The sequence below is a fragment of the Ovis aries genome, chromosome 18, assembly GCF_016772045.2.
Source record: "Ovis aries strain OAR_USU_Benz2616 breed Rambouillet chromosome 18, ARS-UI_Ramb_v3.0, whole genome shotgun sequence".
Taxonomy (NCBI): Eukaryota; Metazoa; Chordata; class Mammalia; order Artiodactyla; family Bovidae; genus Ovis; species Ovis aries.
This window is the reverse complement of record NC_056071.1, coordinates 55,898,905-55,916,177: the sequence shown is the minus strand read 5'-3', so window position 1 is coordinate 55,916,177 and position 17,273 is coordinate 55,898,905. Positions and strand designations below refer to the sequence as shown.

The 17,273-nt window shown below is 36.7% G+C and overlaps 1 protein-coding gene across 9 annotated transcripts in view; it reads right to left on the bottom strand.

The window, feature by feature from the left end:
• UNC79 (unc-79 homolog, NALCN channel complex subunit) overlaps nt 1-17,273 on the bottom strand; it is a 274,446-nt gene that overhangs the window by 205,546 nt on the left and 51,627 nt on the right. For 7 of the 9 annotated variants that reach the window (XM_027957343.3, XM_042235396.2, XM_042235397.2 and 4 more), the window contains exons 3-4: nt 8,485-8,789; nt 4,325-4,495 (exon numbers count right to left, since the gene is read on the bottom strand). In XM_027957343.3, coding sequence (XP_027813144.2) covers nt 4,325-4,495; nt 8,485-8,789 — 476 coding nt within the window. The remainder of the gene's footprint in view (nt 1-4,324; nt 4,496-8,484; nt 8,790-17,273) is intronic. The other 2 variants (XM_042235398.2, XM_060401896.1) reach the window with 1 other exon arrangement.

The following is a 17,273-nucleotide window of genomic DNA, read 5'->3' as shown; positions in this document are numbered from 1 at the left end:
AGCAGATGGCCCCTTATTTCAAGCAATATTTAAGATGATGAAATTTCAGGTCACCATGCAATTTTGAGCAGAATATTGGAAAGGGTGGCAATGAGATTTGACATGTCTGTCATTTGACTGTGTGTTTTGGTCTGTTATAAACTGGTATAACATCAGACAACATTCAAAGACTATTATCATATGTTATGCCAAGGCCTTCACAATAAACACTGTGATGTAGACAAGGAAAGTTATGATTATTCACAAATTTACAGCTAAAGAAACTAAAGTTAGATAAGATTGTGAGATCTGCCAACAATCAAAGGACTACAATTCAGTGCTTCTGGATTCCTATTCCAAAATATTTCTCATAATTCAATATTAAAGCTTCTAAAGTATACTATTATATAGAATTGATGCTTTTGAATTTTGGTTGGAGAAGACTCTTGAGAGTTCCTTTAATTGCATAGAGATCAAACCATCAATTCTGAAGGAAATCAACCCTGAATATTCATTGGAAAGACTGATGCTAAAGCTGAAACTCCAATACTATGGCCACCTGATGTGAAGAGCCAACTCACTAGAAAAGACCTTGAGGCTGGGAAAGATTGAAGGCAAAAGGAGAAGGGATGACAGAAAATGAGATGGTTAGATAGCATCACCAACTCAAAGGACATGAGTTTGAGCAAATTCCGGGAGATAGTAGAGGACAGGGAAGCCTGGCATGCTGCAGTCCATGGGGTCACAGAGATTGGGACATGATATAGTGACTGAACAACAAAAAAGTACAGTAATATCTACCTTACAAAAACAGTCATTAGCTAATAAAACATTTTATATATAAAATACTACTTAAATTCATTAATATCTTACATTGGTATTTTACTGTTTTTTTTTTTTCATTATATTTACTTATTAGTGTTTGGAAGATCATAGAACATAACATGCATCCTGTGTAGTAGCAGTAGAACAAGAAAATGATACAGGGCCAAAGGCTTAGAAATAGATATTCAATTAAATCATACAACTGCTTTTAATTCCATGCAAAGATCTAAATGAACCTTTGTTATCTAAGGGTAAGTGACTTTTGAAGAAATTACAGTTGGAAAAGAAACTAGATGAGACTACAGTTCAGGATACCAAGATACCACTAGAAGGATCTTTCACAGATTTAATTGTTCAACTTTATTATTCGCTTTAAAATCACGTATGCTACATCAAATAATGTTCATTTGGGACCTCTCTTCCTTTTCTCTGCCAACATCCAAACTTCAGTTTGGTGCACAATCACAGAACCTTCGCGGAAAAAGAGAGATTTCCATAGTGAAATGCAAATAACTTTCTCAATTCTTAATAATTCCTTTAAATTTATATATATGTATATTACACAAAGCCTATTGCACACATATGGAATAAAAACTAGTGTATCTTAATATATATACAAGATATATATATCTTAATATATATACAATCAATATATATAAAATCAAAACAAGTGTATCTTAATATATATATTGTATATATATGTATATACAATATATACAAATGTATATATGAGATATATATTTACCAATATATTTCTTAATATATATATAAGGCATTAACAAAAAAAGGTTATGTCAAAGAAATTTTTATAATAAATTACACTTTGCTTTGCAGCACCTCAAAGGAGTTATTTAAAATAAAAGCACAGTACTTGATTTATTGACAAAAATGGCATAATAGATTTAACTGATACACATATAGGGCTTTTCAACTGAAAGAGCTGCAATACCTCATTAGGTCTGCTTGAGAGTTCAGAGTTTCATCTCCTAAGTCCTTAACGATATCATCATTTAACACCTGAAAAACTGTCCATGTATTACATTTGACCTTGCAAATACTGTACCAAAGAGGTTAAAGCTTTTTTGTCTTAAAGACTTTATCAAGTACTCAGAAAATGCAATGACCTTTATCTCAGGCCTTAAATAAAAATATCCCCATAGAAATTAAATTCTCCCCTCTAGTTCTGGTCAGAAATTTTGAACACGGAAACAACTTCCCAAAATAAAACCAACATGGGTGCAAGCAACAGACACACATTCTCACATCGATTCAGTTTGACATGATTAATCTCGAGCCCAATTCCCTCCATCTTTGGGTCTGTGTCCTTTTTATCTACTCTGGGAAAAAATAAGGACAAAAGAAACACCTGAATCATTTAACAGAATTTGACTTTAAAGGTAAGTACCACAGCTTATTCTCAAAGATTGAAAGATGACAAAGATTGGCTACTGTTGAATCTCAGGAATGGTGACAAGAAATAAACCAGTCAAAACTAAGAGACTAAAACCAGAGCAACCAAATAAATGAACCCGATCCGCGATTGCGTTGAAGGAAGATGTGCCTGTTACATAAAAAAGATTGACGTTATTTAACCTAGAATAATTAAGCTAGAAATAACCTTAGAGATGGAACATTTTTTCTAAACCTCTCCTTCACAGTTAAAGAAAAATAGGGTCCCAGAGACAGAAATGATTTGTCCCTACCCTTTAAATAAATACCAAGCTACTTCACTAACAAGCATTACAATTTTCACACAGATCTTATAAACTCAACTTACTATTTTGTTTCCCTCAGTTGGCAAGGCTCACACATTTAAATAAGTAAGGATTTCAACGTGACTACAGACTATGTATTAGAGTACATTGCTAACTAAGTAGAAACTAATAATCTAGGATGAAGAAACAAGTTGCCAGTTGTCACATGCTCAGTCTCTCCTAAGTATAGCCCCAAGGGCCTGATATATGCAGTACCTCTTCCAAAATTATTATTTCTAAGGAGGAAGGATATAGTGAGTTACGCTCAGAAAGATACAGACCCACCTGCTATTCTTTTCTTTTTAAAGTCTCTGCTTAAGTTTAACTGTCAACATACTTCTAAAAAAAAATACAACTATACAACTCTAAGGCTGTATCCATGAGTACTTGTCAATAGAGTTACACAGAATGAAAAAAGGGAACTAAATTAAATATTCTAAAACAGAATTAAATATTCTATTACTTGAACAGTATAATCAGTCTGCTCATTTTTAATAGCTATATAATTTAGGCAGAAGTCAGACTCTGTTTTAAAGATATGAAAATTACAATTCCACAGCTAAAATTAAATTCAAGTGTAAAACAAGCAAATGTGGCTCCAAGATACGTTTGTTTACCAATTGTTATTAGAAAGGGGCAACTTTAATACAATCATTAAGTGCATAACATTAAAACAGTAAAAACTGATATCTAGGAATTGAATGTGACCAACACAGGCATTATTATAGAATGAGAGTTGAGAGAAGGAGAGAAGTAAACCAACACTTCTTGAACACTAGGGATTATGCCAGCACCCTACCAATGCTCCAGTCATCTCAATTGTCACAACAACCTTATGAGCCAGTATTATCACTATTCTCACTTTGCAAACAGAAAGGTTAGGTGACTTGCCTAAGCTCATATAGCTAGTTGGTAGCACAGCTGTGATTTGAATCTATATCTATTTGATTCCTAAACCCATAATCTTTTCCGATTATCTCCTGAAACATAGATTGATTAATCACATATTTCTTTTAAAAAATACTTTAGAAGGATTTTGATCATAAAAATCACAACCCAACTTCTTTTTTTTTTTTCTCTGTTATCACATCTGGATAACAAGCCCGCAGAAATAAGTTTATAAGAATGAAGCAGAATTCAAATTGAATCTATGTTCATAATAGTACCTGGCACATGAGTCGGAAGCTTTTGCTTTTTTCAAAGTGTTCTCATAAACTTTGACTCACTATGTCATCACAATGCTCTTGTGAGGGAAAGCTGATACTATCATCATCCTGGAGATAAGGTTTAACTATATGAGCTGCCCCATCTCACAGAGCAGATTATGGACAGAAGTGAGACTACAGAATATCTAGATACCCTGACTCTATCCATTGTTCTTCCCAGCACACCCTGCTGCCTTCAGATGCAAAAGATAAGAATTTCTACGTCCCAGACAACATTTTGCTCCATTTTTTTTTCTAAAGTTGGAAAGAATACTCTAATTTATATGTAGGAAATGTAGACGGTGCTTTGACTCGTTCTTTCTTCCTATCCTGTAAGATCAAACTATGTGCATAAAATAATTCTAAGGTATTATTGTCTTTTCATGTCTTTGATGTTCACCATATTATTCATGCTAAGTGGCTGAATTTTAATCAAAACACATGTATATAGCAGTGATTATAATCTTGAAAATCTACAAACCTAAAACAGCAAAAGCAATTTCCATTCACACATCATACAACACATAAAAATAATCTGGTATTAGGTAAGACTGAACTTACGTATAGCCATTGGTAGAAAAGATGTGCTAAGATATTCAATAATATCCTTGTGCAGAAACGGAGGGAAGGTAGCTAAGGTTGATATCATCGTGTAGGGCAAAGTACTCAGAATATCATCACTGAGAAAGGGGAGCAAACACGTAGTTGTATAAAAGATCGACTGTCCAAGGTCTACAAAACAAAATCAAGTAATTAGTCATTGAATATCCTGCATTTAACAAAAAAGCTAACTTTACATTTTAAACTTTTATGAATTGGTTTAAATTGCAAGCAACTATCACTCCCTTCTTTTAAGAGTTCTGTATAGCACCTGCACAGTATTTGATGAATGATAGAATTAAAAAATATAAATACAGTTGACTTGTGAACAACACAGGTTTGAACTGTGTTGGGTCCATTTTTGTACATAGATTTTTTTTTTTCCAAAAATTACAGTATCTGTAGCTCAGACCGTAAAGAATCCACCTGCAATGTAGGAGACTTGGGTTCAAACCCTGGGTTGGGAAGATCCCCTGGAGGAGGGAATGGATACCGACTCCAGTATTCTCGCCTAGAGAATTCCGTGAACAGAGGAGCCTGGAGGGCTACAGTTCCATGGGGTCGCAAAGAGTCAGACACAGCTGAGCAACTAACACTTTTGACTATTTTTTCATCTTCATTTTACAGATCTTTAAACTAAGTGTAGGAGGAAGTTTGTGGTCAATTAGAGAGCACAACAAATGGAACCCAAAGAACTAGGATTCGAGTCTTGATTCTATCCAAACGGTTTCAGCTCCCTGCCCTTGGGTGAGTCATTTATCAAATCCTTTGTTTTTGAGGCAGAGACAGCAGCAGAAATTCCTGATTTTTTACTGTTTGTGGGGTAAGGGCGAGGGGAGGTGGTCAGTGCCTCTAACTCCTTGAGTTATTCAAAGGTCACCCGTATCTATGACATGAGCTTTTCCTCAACACTTTATCCATCTTCAGACATATTACTCCTTGATTTCATAAATCAAAAGCACTTTCACGTGATAACGAATCCTGATCCCTCCAGCATTCTTACCTCCATTACATTTTATACAAGATAACTGTGGCACAAAGATGTTAAATTATTTTCTCACGGGAAGTTTCAGAAAACTCAAGGGCAAGGCTGGAAATAAAAGCAGGCTATTTCTGCTCCATCAACTGAACAATCTTCCTACATCTGAAGTTTCAGGCAATGAGGTAATTGGCATCTTCCAGCACAGTGGCAGATTCAGCATACACCAACGAAAGGAAGCTGTAAGCTAATACTGCACGACCCTGTACATTTAGTTATCAAATATCACAGAAGGACGTGCCCCCGAGTAGTAATGTTTCTATCAACATTTGTAAGTGATAGGAACAATACCTACCTCACTACATTAGGATTGTTAGGAGGTTTAAATGAACAAAACATAAAGTACCTAACAGCACACAATTTGTGCTCCACAAGTATCAGCCATTACTATGAATACGAATATTGTTACTATTATTACCTGCACAAGGAGTAAAAATAGAAGACATTCAAAAATCATAACTATTTAGCTTTAGAACGCAAGTAGACCAAACCACATCACACTGAGTATATGAGTATATATTTTCAGATTTCTGCAACTCACGTCATCAGCCAAGTCTTGACAATGAAAACTTTTATCATTTTCATATCCTTTAGAAAAGAAATGATTAGATTTGTTTGCCTGGTAGCAGATTGAGCTTCTTAGTGCTATTTTGATTGCTATTTTGATGTTATTTCTGATTATCATTAGAGTTAATTTGCCCCCTCGACTGACAGCAGAGACACACTGCACACTGGGAGGTGAGGGTCAGTCGACCTTGGGCTCAGTCCGATGAAACAGAAAATTCACAAGTGTTTTACTAAGAATTGATTGCAGCTGTGCACCATGGACACCTCAGCTGCATTTTAGTCTAGGTACAGAACACTGGCGCGGAAAGGAGCCTGAAGCTCCCCGGAGTAATTTTCACATGAGGAGGCTGAGGCCTGAAAATGGAAGTGTTTGCCCGAGATCACGTGAGAGTAAGCAGCTGAGCCACAGCAAAAACGCAGTTCTGCTGGGTACACTACACTGCCCCATGCGAGGACACAGCCTCCAGCCCTCAAGGCAAGGGTTCTCCAACTCAACACATAGAAGAGTCTCCCAGAGAGCCACTTAAAAATTCAGATCCTCAGGACCCACCCCTCAGTCGTTCTTGCTTAAAAGTTTCAGCTCGGGAGCCAGAATTTTCTGCTTCCAGCTTCCTTGGAAATTCTGATGTTGTTCATATGGACCAAAGCAGCATTGTACTGTTTTATGAACCTCTAAGGGATAGTCTAGTGAGTTTTTCCTACCTTCTAAGGTCTGTTATGCAGAATAAGAACACAGCCCATAGATAACAGGAAAGAGGAAGGTCACAAAATAGCTGTGCATATAAGAGTAAAAATATAAATCATCTTCCCTGAAATTTTCACAATTTACACGTGAATTGCAGTTAGATGGGCTATAAGATACCAAACAGAATGCTTTTATCTTAATCAAGGAGCCCTAACAAGTGGCCCATCCCAGGGTCAGATAGGCAGTCACAAAGGAAAAGCACTGGCAAGTTCATCACCACAGTAAGCTCCAGCAATATTATATTCAGAGAGACATCACCTTTAAGTTCTCAACTGGGATAGGATCACAACAAAAGTAACTAGGCTTAAAATGGCGGCAAAATTGTACAATAAACAAACTCACAAGTTTCTACATTTTTTTATATTCACTATAATACAGAATCGCAAATATAAAAAATTAATAATCATTTTACCACTTTTTTAAAAGCAGACTTTAAATATTTGTTTAAGAACACATCTTACTAAATAAACCATGGAGCATTCTCTTAGGAGAGTTAGCCATAACTAAAAGATAAAATAACCCCCAACAACAACAACCCATTTCCCAAATTTCAATTTTTTGTGCAGTGAAGCTTTGGTTATCATACCTCTATGGACCAAATTATCAGTGCTTTTAAAGTTAAGACAACTGACATATTAAAAGCTCATTTGTTGCAAAAAAAAAAAAAAAACACCTTTTTTCTCCCACATATAATACAGTAAGTCCTCTACATACAAACTTTCACACAAATTTTCAAATATGCAAACGTGCCCCTGCATGCCAGCTGTGGCACTGTACTACTGTACTTTTCATGGTACTGTTTAATAAGGTTTGAAATGCTCTCTTTATATCTGTGTTTGTTTTTTATGTAGCATTTATGTGAAAAGTATTATAAACCTGTTACAGTACAGCACTATATAGCTATGACTGTGTTAGCCGGGTATCTAGGTTAACTCTGTTGGACTTATGAACACACTGGACTCACAAATGTGCTCTTAGAACATAACTCATTCATATGTAGAGGACTTACTATATTTAATACTTAAGCAGTAGATATTACTGAGCTCCTTTTTATGGGTTAGAAGAATCCGGTAAGCATGCAAGCTAATGAAATTGACTAAAGACTGCAGAAAGGGGAAGAATTAAGCAAAGAAGCATGCTCTTGGGCTTCTGTCATAAAGCATCACTAATACATGTATAATATACACCATACACAGCATGCATATACTATACACAGCATATAGCACCACTATACACTGTACCATGTGGTCAACATTTTCTAAAAACTACTGATAGTTAAATTTGGAAAAGTTCCTAGAGATTTCTAGTTATCTAGCCTCTTGGGCTAGGAGACAGGAAAAATGAGTCCCAGGGAGATTCTGTGATTTGCTCCCCAAAATTACAGAATTAGTTAGTAGACTTGTCATGTCCTTCAAGCTCCACCTCTTACATTTTTCTGGGGGTGGACTAGTTTTTAAAACAACCCCCAAACCATAATTTCAACCAGTCTCCCTGATAAGCAGGTTGGGGTGAATAAGAAAGTTCCTTTTATAGTTTTCCTCCTTTCTCAAGCCCATTGCCCCCAGTGTAGACCCACTTGGATAACATCCCTCTGCCCATAAAACAGCAAAAAATGATAGAACAAATGATAGAAGGTATAATTAAGTTTCAGTGTAAGAAAGGCTTTAGCCACACAAAGACCTTTCAGGAAATGTACTATAGTAACAGCAAGGGTCTCCAGTATCCATAAGCATACATGTATATTTTCAAAAGTTTTGATTAAATGCTCACCATGTTGGCCATGCTGTAGTAAAGGAACTAGATCCAGGAGAGTCACCAAAGTCACGTAGAGGCCTTGATAGTCCAAAGAAGGGTAGTCTGACAAGTGAGCATCACGACTTTGCAGGCCACGTTCAGACGGTGCATCTCGCAGGACGCTGTAAAGGAGGGAGCGAGTAACAGTAGGGTTGATGGAACTGACCTGCGGTCTTAGAGATGGGGTGAGTGGGAATGGCACAGGAAAAAGACACATGGTCATGGGCACTGTCAAATTGGAGGCATCTTGGTTTTCCTTCTTCCCTGTGCGGGACAAAATGCTGTTGGGGGGACAAAGAAAAAAAAGAGACAACAAAGACACAAAGAACAGCACATTACATTGAAATGACACTCTAAAACAAATAATAAAACACCAGATACATCCCACATAAGATGCAATTGCCACACCAGCAGCATCTACAAATCTAATACAGGTCACATAGCTTCATGCTCAGAGATATACCAATAATGTAAGATTTATTTTGTGGAAGTTGCATTGCATCTCATGTGTTATCTGGTTAGTAAGGAGCAAAAATATAAAAATGCATGTTTCAGTGCCAAACCCATGTTTTACAGTTTATTGATTTGATGAAGGAGGGGGTTTCCCAGAAGGAAAAATCATGGCTTTAATGAGTTAGGGCTTTTATTCCTAATTAAAAGGAGCTTTCAAAGCAAAGGAAGTTTTCAGCAAGACTGTCACAATCAGGTAAGTGAAAACCTGCAAAATATAGGTATGGCACTTGCAGAAACATGTTTTAGCAAAGAATAAACATGTGTGTTTATTAAGAAAGTCTTAAAAATCACATGTTTATTGCATCAAAATAATGTCTATATGTATATTATGATACTGTTTCATGACATTCTGTCAGTATCATTTGAGATAATGAAGTTTAAACAGGCATATGAATTTAGAAATAATACATATTTCTAAAATGTTAGCTAAACTACATTGGAAAAGCTATAAAATAATATAGAGTAGATGGTCCGTAGCATATGTTTGTGAACTAATGATAATGGTTATTTATGTGTGTTTTTTAAATTTTGCATGTTGGGGAGGAAACATTTTATTTTATGAATACGAACAGTGGTTTATTAAATAGTTACTTTCAAAATTCTAAAGACTAAGCAAGCAGTATCTGTCATATAGCTGCACATCATACAATAAGATCTCATATATTTCTGCTGCTACTTACGTTATTATTCAACAAAACTCACTAAAAACTAAAGGAAAGATAATTTACAAAGTTAAAAAAAGTTTAATGGGAATAAAAAGAAATTCTTTTAAAAAATTGGCTTTCTTTTAGCATTAATTTTTAAATAAAAACCTTTCAGGAAAAGCAATAAAGCAGAAAAGTTGTTAATTTAAAAATAGAAGAAATGATTGCTTAGCCAAATGTTTAGGTTTTTTAAATTAGGCTATACTATTTAATCATTAAAGACAATAGCTATACATTATAATGATAATATCTGCTGCACTTACAAAGTGCTTTGATAGAGTACATGTCTATGTTAATCAAAATAGATACCAATTTAAAAATATTTCATTACATATTTTACACTTATTCTATGTGCATCAAACATTACTAAGTTCTTAGTTAATGATATTACATTTACAGTTTTACAATAGTGTGAAGAATTGGTTAGTGTCAAGCATGCTTGCTATTTCAAATTTACGTTTATTTTTATATACTCTTAGTGCAAAATATGTCACAATGTAAGAAAAATCACTACATGCTTTTTATTTTCCATGTGCCTAATTTACCTCGATTTCCTTTGTCTTCTGTTACCCAATGTCCAGGGGAAAAACAATTAATAATAATAAAAATAATTTCAGAATAGTTATGTTATACTTCTTAGCAATAAGTAGCTTAAGATTTAGAGTAATTTTTTTTTAATTTTTAAAGGGATTTAATATACCTTTTTTGTGTGTGATGTATTTAACTCTGTAGTCTTACACTTTACAATGGGATAATATCAACATTCCAGTTACCCCTGTCTGCCTACATCTACCATAAATACCATCAGATTTTCCATTAGATTTTATATTTTCATCATAAAACTCAATTATTCCTAAAAGTACCACCTTTAAATGTTAAATTCTTGATAAACCCACTCGTCAAAAATCTGTTTTAACCCTATAGGATTTTTCCCACTGAAAATTTCCTTAAAATCACAATGGAAATAAGTCAGAAATATTATTTACCAAACTTCAACCCTAAATCAGCCTACTACCAGCATCCTTCCAAAATTACAAGATGTGGCTCTTACAGAAGTGGCATAAAAAATAGTATTTTGCCTTAGAGAATAAAATTAGTTGTACTGCATACATTGATGCTTTTCTTGAAATTAAGTACCTTGTTCTCATCAACCTTTTCCTTGGTGGGGGAAATATAACACATTATTTTTTTCAAATGTACAGTAGTATTTTTCCAAAGTTTGATATAATTTAACAAACACTAGTCACATCAACTTTGGAGGTTCTACCTTGATATTTTTCCCTTCCTGTCTATGCATGGTTCCCAAATGAGAGCAGTGCTAACTTCATAATATGCAAGGAGGGAAAAGGTCAGCACTGAAACAGTAAATTTCCCTCTCACTGCCTTTAAATTTAATAAGTAGGTGAGGTTGAGGAAAAAAAATGGCTGAAGATGAGTTATCCATGAAACCAGATTTAAATTACCATTCATGTTTCAATGTAAGGAAATGTTTTCATTTGTGGAAAAACTTAAGAAGGGCTTATGAATAAATGTATAATGCATTGTGATTTCATGATATTTTGTGAAGTTTACTCAGAAAAGAAAAAAAACAAAAAAACTTATTTCCCCAACCAAACTGTCTAACTTGGGAATGATAAAACCATCTTCCCCATCTGAGATTCTTTCCCAGAGGTCTGTACACCCAACCAAAAGAATATTAAGAATTAAGAATGCCCTGCTCAGAAGAGTTTGACCCAGCAGACAACTTTTCACCTTTCCTCTTCACTCTTGAGATCCTCATTATCAAGCATATACTTCCAACATAAGAGGAACCAAGAGAAGAACTCTGTACTTTGGGGAAAGATGTGAAGTTGCCCTGAGGTATTTATAGCACAATAAATAAATAAATAAACTTTCTATGCCCAAGAATACTGGCATGGGTAGCCTATCTCTTTTCCAGCAGATCTTCACAAGCCAGGAATTGAACTGCGGTCTCCTGCATTGCAGGTGACTCTTTACCAACTGAGCAATCAGGGAGGCCCAAACTTTCTACAAGACTATGAATTTTCATATTTGAATTAGATCTACTCACGTCACAAAATTTACTGGATCATGCTATGTATGCTCTAAGCTACTCTGTGGATTATAAATCATTCACTTGAAGGTCTAAATGTTGTTCCTTGGAGAAGCCAATGGCAACCCACTCCAGTACTCTTGCCTGGAAAATCCCATGGACGGAGGAGCCTGGTAGGCTGTAGTCCATGGGGTCGCTGAGAGTTGGACACGACTGAGCGACTTCACTTCCACTTTTCACTTTCATGAATTGGAGAAGGAAATGGCAACCCACTCCAGTGTTCTTGCCTGGAGAATCCCAGGGACAGCAGAGCCTGGTGGGCTGCCGTCTATGGGGTCACACAGAGTCGGACATGACTGACGCGACTTAGCAGCAGCAGCAGTAGCATGTTGTTCCTAAACCATTAGTTATTAGAATTCAGTTATGATTATTGAACTGAAACTAGAATCCCTTTTAAAGATTTTCTAAAGAGATGACAGCAAGTAGATTGCCCCAAACATAATGATTTTTCTTAAAGATGTGTGCGCTAGCAGTTTGAATGACACCAGAATGATGTAGGGGAAGGAATTCTAAAAGAATATTTGAAATAGGAAGACGAGAAGGAAGCTTTTAAATGCTCTACCAGTCAAAAGGCAAGATCCCTACAGAAGAACTTAGATGTTTAAAATATGGTCCCAGAGGGCTTCTAATACAAAATGGGCAGATTCCTACGTAGTGATGAGGAGCATTAAACCAGATGAAATTCGGCCACTTCTAAGGCTAAAAGCAAACAAAAAAACTAAACTCTGAAGTTGTGTATAAACTGTGTGTCCATTTCAACACGTAGATCCTTACTGAATTAAAATGAGGACAACTCATCACTCACACAAAATCTTACCCAGGACCCCTGGTCACTGCTAGATTAAGTAAATGCTCTAGAAGAGTTTCTGTGATGGATGAAACTTGGACTAAAGTCAATTCAATTCAACAAAAACTGATTCCCTTCTAAGAATGGAACATTGCTCCAGGCTCAAGGGCTAGCAAGCTGGGTAATATAGAGAAACTGCCTTCCACTCCCCTACAGTTTGGGGAACCTCCGCGAACTCTACTATGAGTTCAATTATGAACTAACTGTACCTATGAGGACTGTTCAACTGCTGATATAGTCAATTAGGGTCTGCACATTTCTCCTCATATAATCTCTCCTTTCCTACGGATTAAATTAATTGAAGTTAAACATCTAGCCTAATCTCTGCCTTTGAAAATATATACAAAACTCTACTGAAATCACAGAGAGTTATGTGCATGCATGAATATCAAAGGACTATTACTCTAAAAATGCAATTCTGATGCTGCTGGAACTTCAGGTTGCATATTTTAACTTCATTGAGAAAACCCAAATAGAAAAACAGAAGGTTACTGCGAGAATTCACCCTTAATGTTTTCTTGTTTCTTATAAAGAATCGAATTCTAAAAGCAAGAAATATTAAATACTTCTGAATATATGTATTAAATATATAAAATGCAAAGGAAATAACCTTCTTTGTAAGTAGAGAACATTACTGTCAAAAAATCCTGGATACCAAATACTTAGACTGTCTAATTTGTCTTGAACTTTCTAATAGTATAAGTAAAATAAAGAATTTTATGATTGTTACATATGATAATATGTATGTTTATTATGGATGTATAAACCAACAGTGAAAATGATCATAATTTGGTCTAGTACACAGAATAACAGTTGTAAATTCTGTATTACTGGAAATATTGGGAAGTAAACAAAAGACATGAAAATTTTTTAAAAACTGAGGTTGTATTGTATGCAGGTGATGAAGTATGCAGGTCAAGAAGCAACAGAACCAGACATGGAACAATGGACTGGTTCCAAATTGGGAAAGTACGTGAAGGCTGTATATTGTCACCCTGCTTATTTAACTTATATACAGAGTACACCATGCCAGAGTACACCAGAGAAATGCCGAACTGGATGAAGCACAAGCTGGAATCAAGATTGCTGGGAGAAATATCAACAACCTCAGAAATGCAGATGGCACCACCCTTATGGCAGAAAGCAAAGAGAAACTAAAGAGCCTTTTGATTAAGCTGAAAGATGAGAATGAAAAAGCTGGCTTAAAACTCAACATTCAAAAAACTAAGATCATGCATTTGGTCCCATCACTTCATGGCTAATAGGTGGGGAAACAAGGGAAGCAGTGACAGACTTTATTTTGGGGGGCTCGAAAATCACTGCAGATGGTGCCTGCACCCATGAAATTAAAAGATGCTTGCTCCTTGGAAGAAAACCTATGAACAACCTAGACAGCACATTAAAAAACAGAGACATTACTTTGCTGACAAAAGTCCGTCTAGTCAAAGCTACGTTTTTCCAGTAGTCATGTATGGATGTGAGAGTTTGACCATGAAGAAGGCTCAGCGCTGAAGAATTGATGCTTTTGAACTGTGGTGTTGTTGGAGAAGACTCTTGAGAGTCCCTTGGAAAGCAAGGAGATCCAACCAGTCCATCCTAAAGGAGATCAGTCCTGAATATTCATTGGAAGGGCTGATGTTGAGGCTGAAACCCCAATATTTCGGCCACCTGATGCAAAGAACTGACTCCTTGGAAAGATTCTGATGCTGGGAAAGATTGAGGGCAGGAGGAAAAGGGGACGACAGAGAATGAGATGGTTGGATGGCATCACTGACTCGATGGATATGAGTTTGAACAAGCTCCGGGAGTTGGTGATGGACAGGGAAACCTGCTGTGCTACAGTCCATGGGGTCGCAAAGAGTCCAACACCACTAAGTAAGACACAACTGAGAGACTGAACTAACTGACTGACTGAGATAGGCAAAGAGAAGACAGAAAATGCCTTGGCTTCAGCCCACAAGTTGAACCTGTAAGTATTAAAGCCCAACCAGTAACATGTTACATCCCTCAGTATCTACCCTCTTCTTCCCACTGGCTGTGTGTGTGTCCCACAAGCTGTCAACTCTGATCTACTAGCCACAACAAATTTCTGAGTGGGAGACAGAGCTAAAATCTCTGGCAACTGAAACACTATCCATATCACCTCAGGTACAGCTCATAACTTCCAAAAGGATGGTAAATCCTTCCACTAAGCACATCCTTTCTTTCCTAGATCTCAAAGACAGCCCAAACTATATTTTATGAATTTACAATGGATGCCAGAAGCAGCAGAAGATATTAAGAAGAGGTGGCAAGAATACACAGAAGAACTAACAAAAAAGATCTTCACGACCAAGATAATCACCATGGTGTGATCACTCACCTAGAGCCAGACATCCTGGAATGTGAAGTCGAGTGGACCTTAGGAAGCATCACTACAAACAAAGCTAATGGAGACGACGGAATTCCAGTTGAGCTATTTCAAATCCTGAAAGATGATACTGTGAAAGTGCTGCACTCAATATGCCAGCAAATTTGGAAAACTCAGCAGTGGCCACAGGACTGGAAAGGGCAGTTTTCATTCCAATCCCAAAGAAAGACAATGTCAAATAATGCTCAAACTACCACACAACTGCACTCATCTCACATGTAAAGTGTGAGTAAAGTAATACTCAAAATTCTCTAAGCCAGGCTTCAGCAATATGTGAACCGTGAACTTCCAGATGTTCAAGCTGGTTTTAGAAAAGGCAGAGGAATCAGAGATCTAATTGCCAACATTCACTGGATTATCAAAAAAGCAACAGAGTTCCAGAAAAACATCTATTTCTGCTTTATTGACTATGGCAAAGCCTTTGACTGTGTGGGTCACAATAAACTGTGGAAAATTCTGAGAGATGGGAATACCAGACCACCTGACCTGCCTCTTGAGAAACCTATATGCAGGTCAGGAAGCAACAGTTAGAACTGGACATGGAATAACAGACTGGTTCCAAACAGGAAAAGGAATAGGTCAAGGCTGTATATTGTCACCCTGCTTATTTAACTTCTATGCAAAGTACATCATGAGAAACGCTGGGCTGGAGGAAGCACAAGCTGGAATCAAGATTGCCAGAAGAAATATCAATAACCTCAGATATGCAGATGACACCACCCTTATGGCAGAAAGTGAAGAGGAACTAAAGAGCCTCTTGATGAAAGTGAAAGAAGGGAGTGAAAAAGTTGGCTTAAAGCTCAACATTCAGAAAATGAAGATCATGGCATCCAGTCCCATCACTTCATGGCAAATAGATGGGGAAACAGTGGACAGAGTAGCTGACTTTTATTTTTCTGGGCTCCACAATCACTGCAGATGGTGACTGCAGCCATGAAATTAAGACGCTTATTCCTTGGAAGGAAAGTTATGGCCAACCTAGACAGCATATTAAAAAGCAGAGACATTACTTTGCTGACTAAGGTCCATCTAGTCAAGGCTATGGTTTTTCCTGTGGTCATGTATGGATGTGAGAGTTGGACTGTGAAGAAGGCTGAGTGCCGAAGAATTGATGCTTTTGAACTGTGGTGTTGGAGAAGACTCTTGAGAGTCCCTTGGACTGCAAGGAGATCCAACCAGTCCATCCTAAAGGAGATCAGTCCTGGGTGTTCATTGGAGGGACTGATGTTGAAGCTGAAACTCCAATACTTTGGCCATCTGATGAGAAGAGTTGACTCATTTGAAAAGACCCTCATGCTGGGAGACATTGAGGGCAAGAGGAGAAGGGGACGACAGAGGATGAGATGGCTGGATGGCATCACCGACTCAATGGACATGAGTTTGGGTGGACTCCAGGAGTTAGTGATGGACAGGGAGGCCTGGGGTGCTGCGGTTCATGGGGTCGCACAGTCGGACACAACTAAGCGACTGAACTGAACTGAACTGAATGGATGCCAGCATTCCCAAAGGCCAAACCAAGTTTTTACTAAACAAGTATCACTGGAATATGATAGCTAGCAATAATAAGGAGAAGAAGCATAGCCTAACTGTTCAAAGCGTATACTGTGGCTTAGGAGTCCCAAGGTCAAATCCTGGTTCCAGTGTTCACCAGATATGTAACTTGGGGCAATTTATTTAACCACTATGCCATTATATGTAGAATGGCTATAATAGTATCCTTCTTTCATAGAATTATTATGAGGGGTTAAATGAGATGTAAAGTGCTTAGAACAGTATTTAACATATAATTACTATTATGTATTATAATATTGCTGTGATAATAATAGCTATATAAATACAGCTATAATAATAAGAGCTAATGGATTAGTACTACCATTTGTAGTGATTGTTGATGTTATCTCCCTTTGAGGGACTCAGTTTTATCAAATCTTTTTCAATAGCCACTTGAGAGAACTATTTTAATACCAGTTTCACCATTAAAATGTTACCATCCATGATCATATTCTAATCATCCCTTACTCAAGAAAATGGAATCCTCATGTCTTGCAAAATGACTTCAATATGCTAAATTTCTTAATTTTTTGGCACCATGACTAAGACCTAAGCAGCAAGCTTTGAAGTGCCAACTAGGATGTCACAGTTTCTTTGCAAATAGAATTCAGAATTTGCTTCCTACTG